Genomic DNA, 12693 nt, shown 5'->3' on the forward strand with positions numbered 1-12693 from the left:
TGAGTACAGTGGGAGCCTGTGTGTGTGTGCGGGCGAATCAAGAGGACCTGCCACCGCATGGGGCAGCCTCCCACGGCTCACCTCTGGGCAGCAGCAATTCTGCAACACCAGCTCGCATGGAGCCCCAGGGCACGTTTTCAGGAGCCTACATTTGAAATGACGTGAGGCCCACAAACAACACTAGTATTTGCTAAATGTGCCTTTGTGGTTCTGCCACACTTGAGAATAAAGCGGAAGCTCCGATCGCGTGGAGATTGTTGGACCAAAGAAGAAATGACCACTGAAGTTTACTCATGGGCCAAGAACATCTGCTGCAGCAAAGCTTGAGAGGGCTGATGGCTGAAAACCAAAGAAGCCCAAACAAACAAACACAAACTAATGGGGGGATTGGGTTTCATTCTGAGGCTTAATCATTCCTCTAGACAAAGGGAGGCTTGGAAGGCTGAAGTCCTTGTGTGGCTCTGGAGGCCAGGCAGGCCGTGCATGGCACCAAGGGTGGGCCGCCCCCCAGGACCTCGCGGCGATGCAAGTCCTGCACTCGTACGCACCGCACCCATCGCAGGTACTGCCGGCCTCTGGGATGGCTCTGACTACTGCCTTTTTACCCTATCCTCCAGAAAACACCACCAAAACCCAAATAAAAGGGACAAGAACCCAGAATACATCCTGCCAGCTACTCTGCGGCCTGGCATCCTCAGTGCACAGGACACGCACAGCCCTGCGATATGCAAAAGGCCAGAGTGGCTGGCGGCCTTGACCCCGCCAGGAGGCAGAGGCCCTTGGGGCGCTGCTGGCCCAGCCCTTGCAGCTCGGGGCTTCCTGCCTGCGTGGCCTCCGTGTCCTCCTGCGGGGACTCTACAGCATCAGGGAACTAGGTTGGCACTATGTTGAGGGTGCTGGGTGCTTCCTCCCTCATGCAGAGGGAGATTCCAGAAAAAGCCGCTCAGGAGTCTGCCTTGCCTTCCAGCCCCAGAGATTTTCAACCCAGGTCATGGGGGGGTTGGAAGGAACCCCAGACCTTTCAGTAAAACATGTCTACAAAGTGTGTCCATTCCCCAACTCATATCTCTTCCCGTTGTAGAAATGGTGAATGCCATTGCCTTGTGCTGTCTAGGGCCTCTTAATGGAGGAGCTGTTTTCTGACTGGTTTTGTGGTTGCTCCCATCTCTCTCCACGCTCCTTCCCAAGGAGAGTCAGAGAGCCAGACCGAGCCAGAAGGGATGGAGACAGTGCCGTGTGGGTCCCTGCCGAGTGGCCAGTGTCCTCCTCCTCCCTCCCGAAAGCTGGGCGCCCATCTCCACACCCACGATGCTGCGCCTGGTGAGGGCAGAGCGGAAATGCCTCTGCTTTTCCTGGGAGATGCCGTCAATGTCAACAAAAAGGTGCTGGAAGGACAGTCGCCCGCACCCCTCCAACCCCGCGGCCCACAGCACTCTCTGACCGCCGCCCGCCACCTTCTGCTATGGCCATCCCCCAGGCAGGGCGCCTACCCTCGCTGCATAGCTCACCTGCTACATCACCTCTGCCCGGCCATCCTGTCCCTCACTGGGCAGCAAGCTCCGGAGGCCACACCAGTACTTGCCCAGGCAGCCTCAGGCAGGAGCACTGCACGCACCCAGCCCAGCATCCACCTGGGAGACGCTGGGGACAGAGCTCCCTCACGCTCAGGGAGCAGCCCCGTGTGGCATCAGGACAGCCTGAGGAGCAGACGCCCACACGTGGCGCACCTTCCCGGCACCCGTGCACATCACAGCACATCCAGAAGGTGGTGCACCAGAGAGAAGACACCCAGGGAGGAGTCGTGTCTCCTGAGCAGCCATTGTGGGCCTCAGGGGTGGTGGAGGGAGGCCTTGAATGTGACCAGCAAGTACATCACACACCAGGGTGCTGGGCTCAGGAGTTAAATATGCTGTGAGCAAAGACTTTGCATACATTCTCAGAAAGCTCCTAGTCCTGAGTTAAAAACTTGTAGGACAACAGCCTCCTTCACAGATCACTCAGGGCTGCTGCTGCCCGGCACCAGGAAGCTCAGACCCCCCCACACCTGCCCAAGACAAGGAGAACAAGACGTGGACCCCAGGCACTGCACCCACATCGCAATGCACTCTCCGAGGGCCCCCTGCAAACACAAGGGCCACCTGGAAGCTCACGTGGATATGAAGAACTCCGCCTCTGCAGACAGCTACCGCGGAGGAAAAGCCAACAGCGTTTAGCTTTTACTGCTATCAAGACTGGCTACAGAGGCTTCAAGGCCTCCATCTTGGAGGCAAGAGACCCAGCGCTGTCCTGTGCCCCACCTGAGCAGGGAGGGGTGGGCACCTGCCCCAGATGTGCTGGGAAAGAGGTCTGGTCTGGAAAGAAGTCCACGGCAGGGAGACTGGCTATGCCTCGGCTGGAGTCCTGAAGCCATACAAACAGCCTGAGAGGCCGGAAACAGCGTGCACCACTTCCTGACAGGCAGGCCGGCAGCCGTGCGGAGGGCACTGGAGGGAGAGGGGCTTGCCACTCACTACGGGAAGACTTCGGTGCTCAGAGGAGCTTGTCACACTGGGCCCTGCCTCTGCCGGCAGCGCCAGCACACCACACCAGGTGGGAGCCCTGAGTGAGCCCAAGAGCTTGCTGGGGGCCTTGGGCCTGAACCACAGCACCCTGCCCCTGTTCCTATTCTCTGAGCTCCGCCATGTTGGCTCAGCATCGAATTATTCTCACATGAATACTTAGAGTAAACTGGTATCACCTGTAGCTAGGTGGCACCGTGGATAGGGGGCATTTTGGCCAGAGGAACACTCTGGCTAGGCAGGTCCTCTAAAGAATCTTCCAGTTGCGTGGGCCAAGAAACCTGACTACACGCCATCCTCCAGGAGGGTCTCGTCTACAGAAGCAGGACTTCCTGAGTGTGCGCTGCATGGCTGTTGGCTCAGATTTTTTCTCAATGAACCTGGGGGGCCCCAAGTTCACTGGTCTTGGGCAGGGATCACTGGGATGCCTGGGGCAGAACCCCAAGTCACGCAGCTTGCTGGCTGGAGGTCGGCACGGCACGGCACGGCACGGCAGCGGGCCCGACAGCCAGCCGATGGCACGCTCTTCCACAAGCAGGCGGCTTGCACACCCCTCCTTCCTGCGTGAGCCCACACGTGTGCGGCCGCAGGGACTTACCATCATCCAGGTACAACTGGTCCAATTCTTCAGGCTCTCTCTTGATCGTTACGGGAATAGGGGCCAAACTATGATTACTGTCCTCACGCACCTCTGTCTGTGACAGTGGCCCGGCGGCTGGAGACATGTTTCTTGGAACCTTCGGCAGTTGGTGCTGCTGGTGGCCCATGGCAGGAGAGTGGGCTGAGGGCTGCAAACAGGTGGGCTCGTGGGTGGCGGACGGAAGAGAAGAGGGGCTGTTGGGACAGAGTGCTTGTTGGTGACCCAGGGGGCAGCTACCGCTCAGCTGCTGACTCACCTGCGGCTGCAGCAGGACGGGAGGCTGCTGCTCTGGCGAGCCAGGCGGCCCGGCCATGGCTCTCGGCACTTCCTGACCGGCGGGGGCCTCTGCAGCCGGCGGCTGGAGTCCAAGGTGACCGTGGCCTGGGCTAGTGAGGCCCTTGGTGTAGGCAGCAGAAGAAAGATCGTGGAGCTTCGGGCAGGCGCCAGGGGGCGTGGACATCATGGCACTCCTCTGCGGGCAGGGCGGGAAGCCAGCCGCGAGGCAGGAGGTGGGGTCGGGCGGCAGGGTGAGCTGCTGGCTGTAGTAGGGCCTTGGGAGAGGACTCAGGCCCTGGCTCATTGGTCCGCAGGTCAGGGAAGGCTCATAGTCATCGGCGGGTTCTGCTTTTATAATTGGAACTGTGAGGAGGAAAGAAAAGGCTAAATAAACACGAGTTGCAGGGCAGGACCGGGCGGGCCGTGGCTAGGACACCCCGTGCAAAGCAAACAGCGCCTGACTGAGCCCCTGTGCCTCTGGCTGGTTCTCCCACCCAACTAAAACCCGAGTGAGTCACTGGTGGAGGGAGTCGCAGCTGGTTCTAATACTGAAGAGGACTATTTTCCTTGGAATCTCCCCCAGCACTAACGTGCTATAAAAATCCATTTGCAAACTGCAGTAGAAGGTTTGGGCCCAAGGGCCCGAGGATTTGTAGTAATCAAAGTAAAACTTTAACTTGGAGACACTCTGGGCACTGCTGCTACTGACGCCCCTGCCGACGCTGCACATGGGGGCTGCCCGAACAGGCAGCGAGGAGGCTTCTGGGAGCTGGGGGGGGGCAACAGAGGAGAAGAGCAGGCTTTGTGGCAGGGAGAGGCAGGGCCACCACAAGAAAACACTCTTCCCTCCCTCCTGGTTTCCACTCCTGAACGGGCCCGCAAAGACAGTCACCAGGAGGCCAGGCAGCTCCCCACTCCTCACCCTAACCCCCGCCTGCCCGTCCCGCACGAGAGGGCTCATGGCGCAGGGAGCTGCCAAGGGACATGTGGCCTCACAGTCAGGCATTGGTCCCAGGCGCGGCCACGGCAGCGCCAGTCTCAGCCCCAGTGCCACACGCTCCTGTGCCTGGCTCAGCAGGTGAGGGGGTGGCACCTGGGCAGGGGAAGAGGCGCCAGGTGGACCCAGTGGGGCCCATTCCTGCCCTGCTCACGTCCTGGCCAGTCCAGCCCTCGTGCTGTTTAGGAGAGCCATCTCCTCTGGATGGTGAACCTGCAAGTGACCGTCAACGGCCGCCTGGATTAGTGACAGGCCATGGTGCTGCCTCCGGCCAAGGCAGTGCACAAGGTGCTGTCATCTGGTTCTTTAATCACAGCAGCTCTTAACAAGCCACACACGGGTTCAGCCATGCAAAGGGGCCCCTCTCCATTGCAGCCTGCAGGCCTGTGTGCGGCCCCTTAAGACCGGCACGAGAGTTCCCGGGACACACACACGTGCCACGGCGGGCCCTGCCTCCACCATAAACAAAAGCATATCCACACCGACATTCTGAAGGAAAGTCTTTAGCCATGGTTGTGGGCCATCAAGAATGTGTGCCTGTTCTCCATTACAGCTGGCGTCTGCGTCACCAGCAGCTGCAAAGGATGAAGGCGGAATTTTCCTGGCGGGAACACCTTGCTGACGGCGGCCCCGCAGCAGGCCCCATGGCTCCTCTGCAGGAGGCCTGTGCTGGGGTCAGCTGCCCACTGGCTGGCTGAGGGGCCACCTCCCAGCGAGGGCCCTGCTCTAGGCCAAGGGTCTGCATGGTTCCTAGGTGTGCTCAGCCTCCAGGCGCAAGGGGACCCTGGAGTTCCAAGCCGCGTGGATTCCCAGTGGGCTGCTGAGGCTGACTTGCACTCTGGCTTCCCTGGTGCCCACTTTTCAGACCTTTATATCTGTGCTTCACGTGGCAGGTGTGGGCTCTGTGGTGCCTGAGCTCCCAGGTGGGCAGGCGTTTAGAAGCAACGACGGCAAGGGCAGCCCCGGTTTTCTTGGACTCTGTCCTTAGCCTCTGACACTCTCATGCTGCCCAGGAAGCCACGTGGCTGAGGCTGTACAAGGGGCCTCTGCCCTCCACCTGAGCCAGGTCCCACCCTTGGCCTCCGCTAATGCGGGGAGTGTGGGGCTTGGCTGGCCAGCACACACTGACCTCCCAGAGAGAGGTGTGGACGCCTGTCCACAAAGCCGCCCTCCGTGTGCTGTGTGTCCAGGAAGGCTATCCCTTTTCTCTCGTGGGGCACTGCCCACGAGGCCTGGAGAGCAGGCTGGCGTCACGCTAGGATCATCCAGAGACACAGGGATGAGCCGCCACATGTGAGCAGTTAAGTAGACGCTGGAGAGAGCAGGAGCCAGTCCAGGGGCAGCCGGCGTCTCTCGGGGTTCTGGGAGGGCCTAAGGACCTGGGAGTGGCTGCCGCCAGCAATGGCCACTGTCCTCTTCCTGAAGGACCCTGCCCCTTGAAGATCTGCTATTGAGGTGTCTCCTAGCAGTGATCCGGAATCCTGGGCTGTCTGCTGGGCTGCCCCGGCCCAGACAGCGCAGGGGGCAGGCACCCTCAGCTGGGGGCCAGTGCAGGACGGTGGGTCCAGGCAGGTCACCTCAGCGTAGTGTGACCCTGCTCTAGAGTGCGCACAGAGAGGCCTGGTCAGTGCGACCTGGGAGAGTCCCTTCCCCAGGGCTTCCCAGCAGCTGCCCACATGGACGTCAGTAACCACATCCACGGCCCCCGCGGCAGACACTGGCTGCCTCTGAAGCTGCCATGGCCATGGGGGCCACGAGGAGGGAGGCCACAGGGCTCCTGTAGCGAGCGCTGCATGTGCAGGAGCCCCTCCTGCAAGCCCGATGTGGGAGGGTCGGAGGCCACGCACCAGCCACCCTCTGCCCTCTGCCCTGATCCTCAGGGGTCACGGACACAGGTGGCAACAGCCTGGTTTCTGTGTGGCCCCAGACTGCCGTGCATGCGTGGAAGGCCCAGGGCAGCTGACAAGAATGATGACATCCTGGCATTTGACAGAAGCTGGCATTGTGACCCTGCTTGCTGGGCAGCAAGAGGTCAGCACACGATGCCTGCCAGGGCCCTGACACCTTTTGAAGGGCTGCATCTCCCTGGAGGGCAACAAAGAAAGTACAAGCCCAGCTGCCGGGAAACCCACAGGGCTCACGGAGGTCGTCGGAGGCCAGCCTCAGCTCCCAGTGGGGACCCACCTGGGCAGATCCACGCCAGGGCACTGCAGCTCAGGAAGTGCCGCCAAGCAGCTACTTTCAAGCGTGTTAGAAACCCAGAATTGGCCTGTGCCAGGATGAAGTCAGACCCCATGAGGAGCTCCGTCCAGCCAGTTATTGTGAACACAGGTCCTGGCCCGGCCAGCAGACAGCTGTCACTGAACACAGCTCCAGACAGTTGGCAGGACACCAGGGTGCCAGAGTCCCCCAGTCTAAGAGATGCCCTGTGAAAGGCTGGCATCCACACCTCAAGTGGAGGTTAAGTTCTAGACTGATACTATCCAGAGTTCATGATCTTAAAGGCCTGTGGCCGAAAGATTCAATTAGCACCCCACAGGGACGACTCTCTCCTGTGCTGGTTCTCAGCCAGTTATAGGACTAGCTCGGTTCTCCCACAAAGTGCCGCTGAGCTCCAGGAAGACTTGTGCCTAGCCGTCCGGTGTGACTGGAGGGTGCGGTCCCAAGCGCAGTGCTGTAAATACAGGAGGACACAGCTCATCTGCACGCAGGGACAGGACAGCCAGGTGGGCAGGGCCTGGGCCAGCAGCAGAGGCTGGCAGGGCAGGGGCTGGGTGGTGGTGCCTGCCATTGTGAACCTGTTGGTAATGACCTGTTTAAAAGACCTGTGGCTGATTCCTGCATTCCCTCGGGCCACCTCATTCTTCCTGGGGCAGTCTCCTGGTGAAAGGGTGTCTAAGCAGCCTGTGGTGGCAGAGGGGCTTCCAGGCTTCTGGCTCTGGGGTGCACAGTGGACCTGGGCAGAAACTCATGCTGGGCCCGGGTGGCAGAGGCTGTGTGGACCCTCACTGCACCCCTCGCCTGCAGAGCCCACTCCTCTCTGACCAGCAAGGCGGCAGCAGTGTGCTCCTCCCAGGAATCAGTGCGTGGCACTCACCGGAGATAGTCCTCACTGGCCACCCAGGGCCTGGCCAGGGCTGGCACTAGCTCCTCTCCCACTGAGGGGATGTGGGGCAGTGACTTAGAGCTGATGAGGCCATGCAAGGTGCCCTCCAATGATGGCATCTTAGGTTCTGGTCTCTAGGCCCTAAAGCCAGAGCACAGCCCAACTGAGCAGCACACAGGTGGGAGGAGGTGGGAAGATGACCTGGTGCCTGCTCCTGTTCTGGATGGGAGGCCCCACCCCCACTGGGGACACCGGCCCTCTCTGCTGCTCTCAGCCTGGCTGCCCAGGAGCTGGCTGGGGACCGAGGCTGGGGATGGTTCCCTTCTCAGACCAGGGGCCCCTTGTGAAGGACCTTGTCCTGGGAAGCCCTGACCAGGAGCCCCAGCCCTCTCCTTTTGGCTCCTACACAAGCCTGGCCTTTCCTGGGCACCGTGCCGCAGGCCACACTTCCCTCTCCCTGTCCTGGTCCCCCATAGGGACGGTGGGACCATGCAACCCAAGGGACAAAGGGCGGCTAACAGCAGAGGACGAGGCTCTGTTGCTTAGCACCAGCTGGAGATGGTTTCGGGGTGAACCAGCCTGACCTGCTAACAAAGGAACAACCCAAAGACGGGTTCTGCTGGCCCCGCCTGAGTTCCGAGGAGCTGGGAAAGGCAGAAATGAGCCATACACCTGCCTCCCATGGCTTCTACAGCTCGAAGGCCAGGCAGCTTTGGTGAGGTATCCATGTCTTCACTGCATTCCTCCTCCTCCTCCTGCTCCTGCTCCTCCTTCTTTGTTGCTGGACATAGAACCCAGGGGCATTCTACCTCTGAACTATACCCCCAATGCTTTTCTATTTTGGAATAGTCTGGCTAAGTTCCAGAAGGCCTCATAAGTTGCTGAAGCTGGCTGCGAACCTGCGACCCTCCTGTCTCAGGTGGAGTTCTGAGGACATCCTCTTAGCAGTACTGTCCCTATTAGTGCCTTTCAGGGAGACCTGGGTGGATTCCTGTCCTCTGCACATCCACCTGAGAGACCTTCCTCCCCTGACACTGGGCTGGGGCAAGGCCTCTGGCCCACATGGCTGTAGGGCAGCGGGGGATGGCCATGGATCCAGGGCGGCCCCACTCCAACGCTGTGTGATGTCATGCTGAAAAATACCACGTTCCCCAAGTGGCGAGTTTATGATCTAAATTTATTACAGACAGTGAGAGTGTGAAAGATTAAGGTTACTCTTTAAAGCTGACCATCATTTACAAAGCGTTCCAGAGGAGGTGGGCTGCCGGCGTCTGCAGGACTTGTGGCTCTGCTGGGCACAGCACTGGGGATCTGGGCCTGGCAGCCACCTTGCCGCACCCCACAGCCTCCCGCCTCGGGGCCCCTGTGCAGAGCCAAGCCTGTTCGGCAGCACCAGCTTTTGGGGGGCCCCGGCCTCGTGGCTGTGAGGAGTTGCTGGAGCGGCTGGCGGGGGCTCACTCTGCTGGAGCTGCAACCTGCTGCCACAGCGGCCACACCTGCCTCCCACCCGGCCTCTGGAGAAGGTGACCCCGGCTCGACTCGGACTGGAACTCATGTTGAAGCCCAGCCCTGAGGAGCTGCCGTGGAGACGGCTGTCCTGTCAGGAGGTGATGAGACATGAAATGCGCTCTGTCCTGCGGGCAGCCGCCATCACAGGGGACAGCAAGAAGCAGGCCCCCAAAGTCCACGAGCGGCACCGCATCCAGGCCCCAGCCCCGCAGCCTCCCGCCTCTCCATCATGCATCTGGCCGTCGGAGGACGCGGCGCCCAGGGAGCGGCCTGCCAGCGGTCCGCGGGGGCAGCAGGGGCATCAGCCCTTCACCGCCAGCCACATTTCCAAGTGACCTCGAGTGGTCCAGCCCGAACTACTTCATCGGGTACGTCCCTCAGTACGAGACAAAGAGGTTTTGTTCAATGTCCAAACCCCTGAAAGACAAAGATCAGATTGTCTCCCCTGCTGTGTGGCATCACAGTAAAAGCTTGCCGTAAGAAAGCAGCGGCCACAACAGCCCAGGCAGCTTTTGAACAACAGAAGGGGGCGCAGCGAGCAGACGCCTGCAGGGCCGAGCAGCTCTCCTCCCAGTCCAGAGCCTCGGTTTCCCCTGCAGGCTGAGAGGACCGGGGCCAGTGGGGGGGCAAGAGCCACAGGGACCACGCGTCAGCCGCACGGGGATGCAAGGGGCTGCCATTCCCAGCTGGGAGCAGATCTGCTGTCTGTGGTGCAGCCTAACCAGCCTCCTTGTGCGTCGGCCCAGGGTGTCTAGGGAGGGGCTGTGTGCTGGGGCACAGGGGAGTTTATATTCCAGCTGCGTACACTGAAGACCTACGAGCTAAGCCTCAGATCAGGCCTGTCGACAGCGACAGCTCACCTCGCCATGTGCCAAGGACGGGCTCCTGGGCAGCATCTTACTCGGTCTCCACGTCAACCCTGGAGATGCAAGAGCATCAGCGAAGGCACGAAGGCACGAAGGGGATGCGCTGTGCACCAGGGCTTCAGGCCACGCTGATGAGGCAGGAGGAGGGGCAGGTTTCAGCTCTGTGGGCGCCAGCCCACGGTCACAGGTGTGGAGGAGCTGGCTCTCCCCCAGGGCACAATTAAGTAGGGATCTGCCGAGGACCAATTAGGCCCAAGGCAGACGCTGATGGTCGAAACAGACCGCCCCAGCCAAAAAACACAGCGATCGGATTTCACCCAACAGTTGCCAGAGCTGCACTTTGTGCCTTGAGAAGGTGACTCACCCTGGGCAGCCCGCGCCCAGGCATCTGCGGGGCTGGGGCGCACTGGCTCCAGGACCAAGAGCCGGGCCGGGCTGCGCCGCAGTTCACACTCCCGGCTGCCTGGGTGTTCGTCGGCTCACACTGACTCACACTTCCTTTGTTTTCGGTGGCCGGTGGCCCTGGGATTTCTAAACAGACCGCCCGCCCACCCCTTCTTCCAGGCGGCCTGTGTGTGCTGGGGCTGGCCCGGCACTGGCCTCAGCTCGGCCCCTCCTCAGTTTCCTCTGCAGCCTGGGACTGCGCGGTCTCTCACACGCCATGCTGGCCGCCCACGATTGTTCCATAATTTGCTCTCTGCTCTGTCTAATTTCTCCAGGGGCAATCTTCCTCCTCCAGACACTTTTCCTTCTAAAACACAGAGTCCAAGGACTCGTGTGTGTGTGTGTGTGTGTGTGTGTGTGTGTGCGCACACGCACGTGTGTGTGTTACAATGCCTGTGTCCACCGTGCCCAGCAAACATTTGCCTTCTAACCTGAGCCCCACTAACACTTGGGGAGGCCCCAGGAGGCCAGTGTGGGGCTGTAACAGCCTCTTCCAGAGCTTGGGCTGCTCCATGAGTGGCTGGGCCTCTCACGCCAGGCGTAAGATGTAGGAGGTGAGAGAAGACGACACCTCCCCTCGTTTGGAGATGCTGTGCGACTTCAAGGGGATGGCGCATCAGGGTACAGGCCAGCTGGGGGCTCAGCTCCCACCGTCTGGTTACCCCATAGCTGAGCTGGCTTGGGGAGAACATTCTAGAATGTCCACAGAACCAGCCAACCTTAAGGCACAGTAGCCTCTGGGAGCTGTAGCAGCCAGCTGGCCCTGGGCCTGTGGGGGCTAAGAAAGAGGATCCAGGAGGCCACCTCTCTGGATGCCTGGTGGCGCTGTGCCCTTCAGCTCCTACCACCCTGATTTCTCCAAGAGGACTTTATTTTGCTTTTAGAGAAGAATACCAGGAAGTGGAGTTCCTAGAATCAACGCCCCTTCAGCACATGGACACGGTCAGGCATTGCACTGCAGAGTAGACCTGTGGCGAGCATGAATAGCTCATTTGAAATCAGGATAGGCTGTGCGTGGTGGCGCGGCTTCTAATCCCAGCACTTGGGAGGCTGAGACAGGAGGATTGCAGGTTGGTGGCCAGCCTCAGCTATTTTGTAAGGCCCTCTGCAGCTTAGTGTGGCCCTGTTTCAAAATAAAGACTAAACGCCGGGCGTGGTGGTGCACACTTGTAATCCCTGCACTTGGTAGGCTGAGACAGGAGGATCGAGCAGGTTCAAAGCCAACCTGAGCTATTTAGTGAGGCTCTCAGCAACATAGTGAGACGCTGTTTCCAAATAAAGTATAAAATAGGTCTGGGAAGATAGACTGGAGATAGAAAGCCCCTGGGTTCCACCCCCAGTACCACCAAACAAACAAACAAACAAACAAAACTAAAAATATAGGGCTGAGAGTATAGCGCAGAAATAGAATGCCCCTGGGATGCATCCCCAGTAGTGCAGAAAATAAAATAAAAATAAAATAAGAAACCCCAAGCCAAAAAGAAATCAGGATGGGCTCCATGAGGCACAAGGGTAACCCGGCCTTGGCCATGGCCCACAGAGGTGCTGGCAATACTAACCCAGGTGGGGCTGTGTGTTTATACCCACCACTCTGGGCACTGGACAGAGAGGAAGACACCTGAGGGCTGCAGGGAGACCTTCGCTTCAAGGAGTGCTGAGTGTGCTGGATCTGGCCCAGAACGCTTGGCCAGATGCTTCCACGTGCAAGGCTGTTTGACTTATTCTCAGAAGCAGAGGCAGCTGTTTTGGAGAATAGGACAGGTGGGCAGGGGTTTGGAGACACAGCCCCACTGGTTCTGGAAAGGGTCCAGTGTCGCAGCATGCATGACCCAGCCTGCTGAAGTTCTGGGCACTTCACACTCCTAGCACTGCCTGGAGGGATCCTTGCGAGTGGGTGCCTGGTGCTCACAGATGAGCCACCCGGTTGGAGGCCAGCACACTCCAAGCTCAGGGGGGCGAGGGGTCCCGGGGCTGTGCCTTGCACCAAGGCCCCAGGTGCCCAGAGGTGCACAAACCAGGAGACGGCCACAGGAATTCTGTCAGCCCAAAGCTCGTTTCCCAGTGGGAGCTCGAGAGCCATTTGAAGTCACTCTGAACATCTATGGCGACTCAGTGGAAAGAATTCCTTTTGAGTTAAACTTTACATGCTGAGGACTTGGGGGTGGGGGATGACCAGGAAGTTCCGTAGGGAAGCTCTTGAAGGATACAGGGCCACGGCACCCAGGGGTGCTGGAGACGCCGCTCACGGCTCTCCTGTTCCTTCCAGTGACCTACCACCCGGGGCACCCAGAGCCCCG

At 59.8% G+C, this 12693-nt stretch overlaps 1 protein-coding gene across 5 annotated transcripts in view; it reads right to left on the reverse strand.

Annotated features, from left to right (window-relative positions):
- The window catches only part of NFATC1 (nuclear factor of activated T cells 1), a gene marked incomplete at both ends in the record, with an annotated part of 95165 nt that overhangs the window by 24140 nt on the left and 58332 nt on the right, over positions 1–12693 (reverse strand). For 3 of the 5 annotated variants that reach the window (XM_080714745.1, XM_080714747.1, XM_080714746.1), the window contains one exon: positions 3157–3837. The exons of the other annotated variants lie outside the window; for them this stretch is intronic. In XM_080714745.1, the coding sequence (XP_080570871.1) occupies positions 3157–3837 (681 nt within the window). The remainder of the gene's footprint in view (positions 1–3156; positions 3838–12693) is intronic. 5 annotated transcript variants of the gene reach the window in all.

Source organism: Muscardinus avellanarius (assembly GCF_963383645.1).
Source record: "Muscardinus avellanarius genome assembly, chromosome: 17".
NCBI lineage: Eukaryota > Metazoa > Chordata > Mammalia > Rodentia > Gliridae > Muscardinus > Muscardinus avellanarius.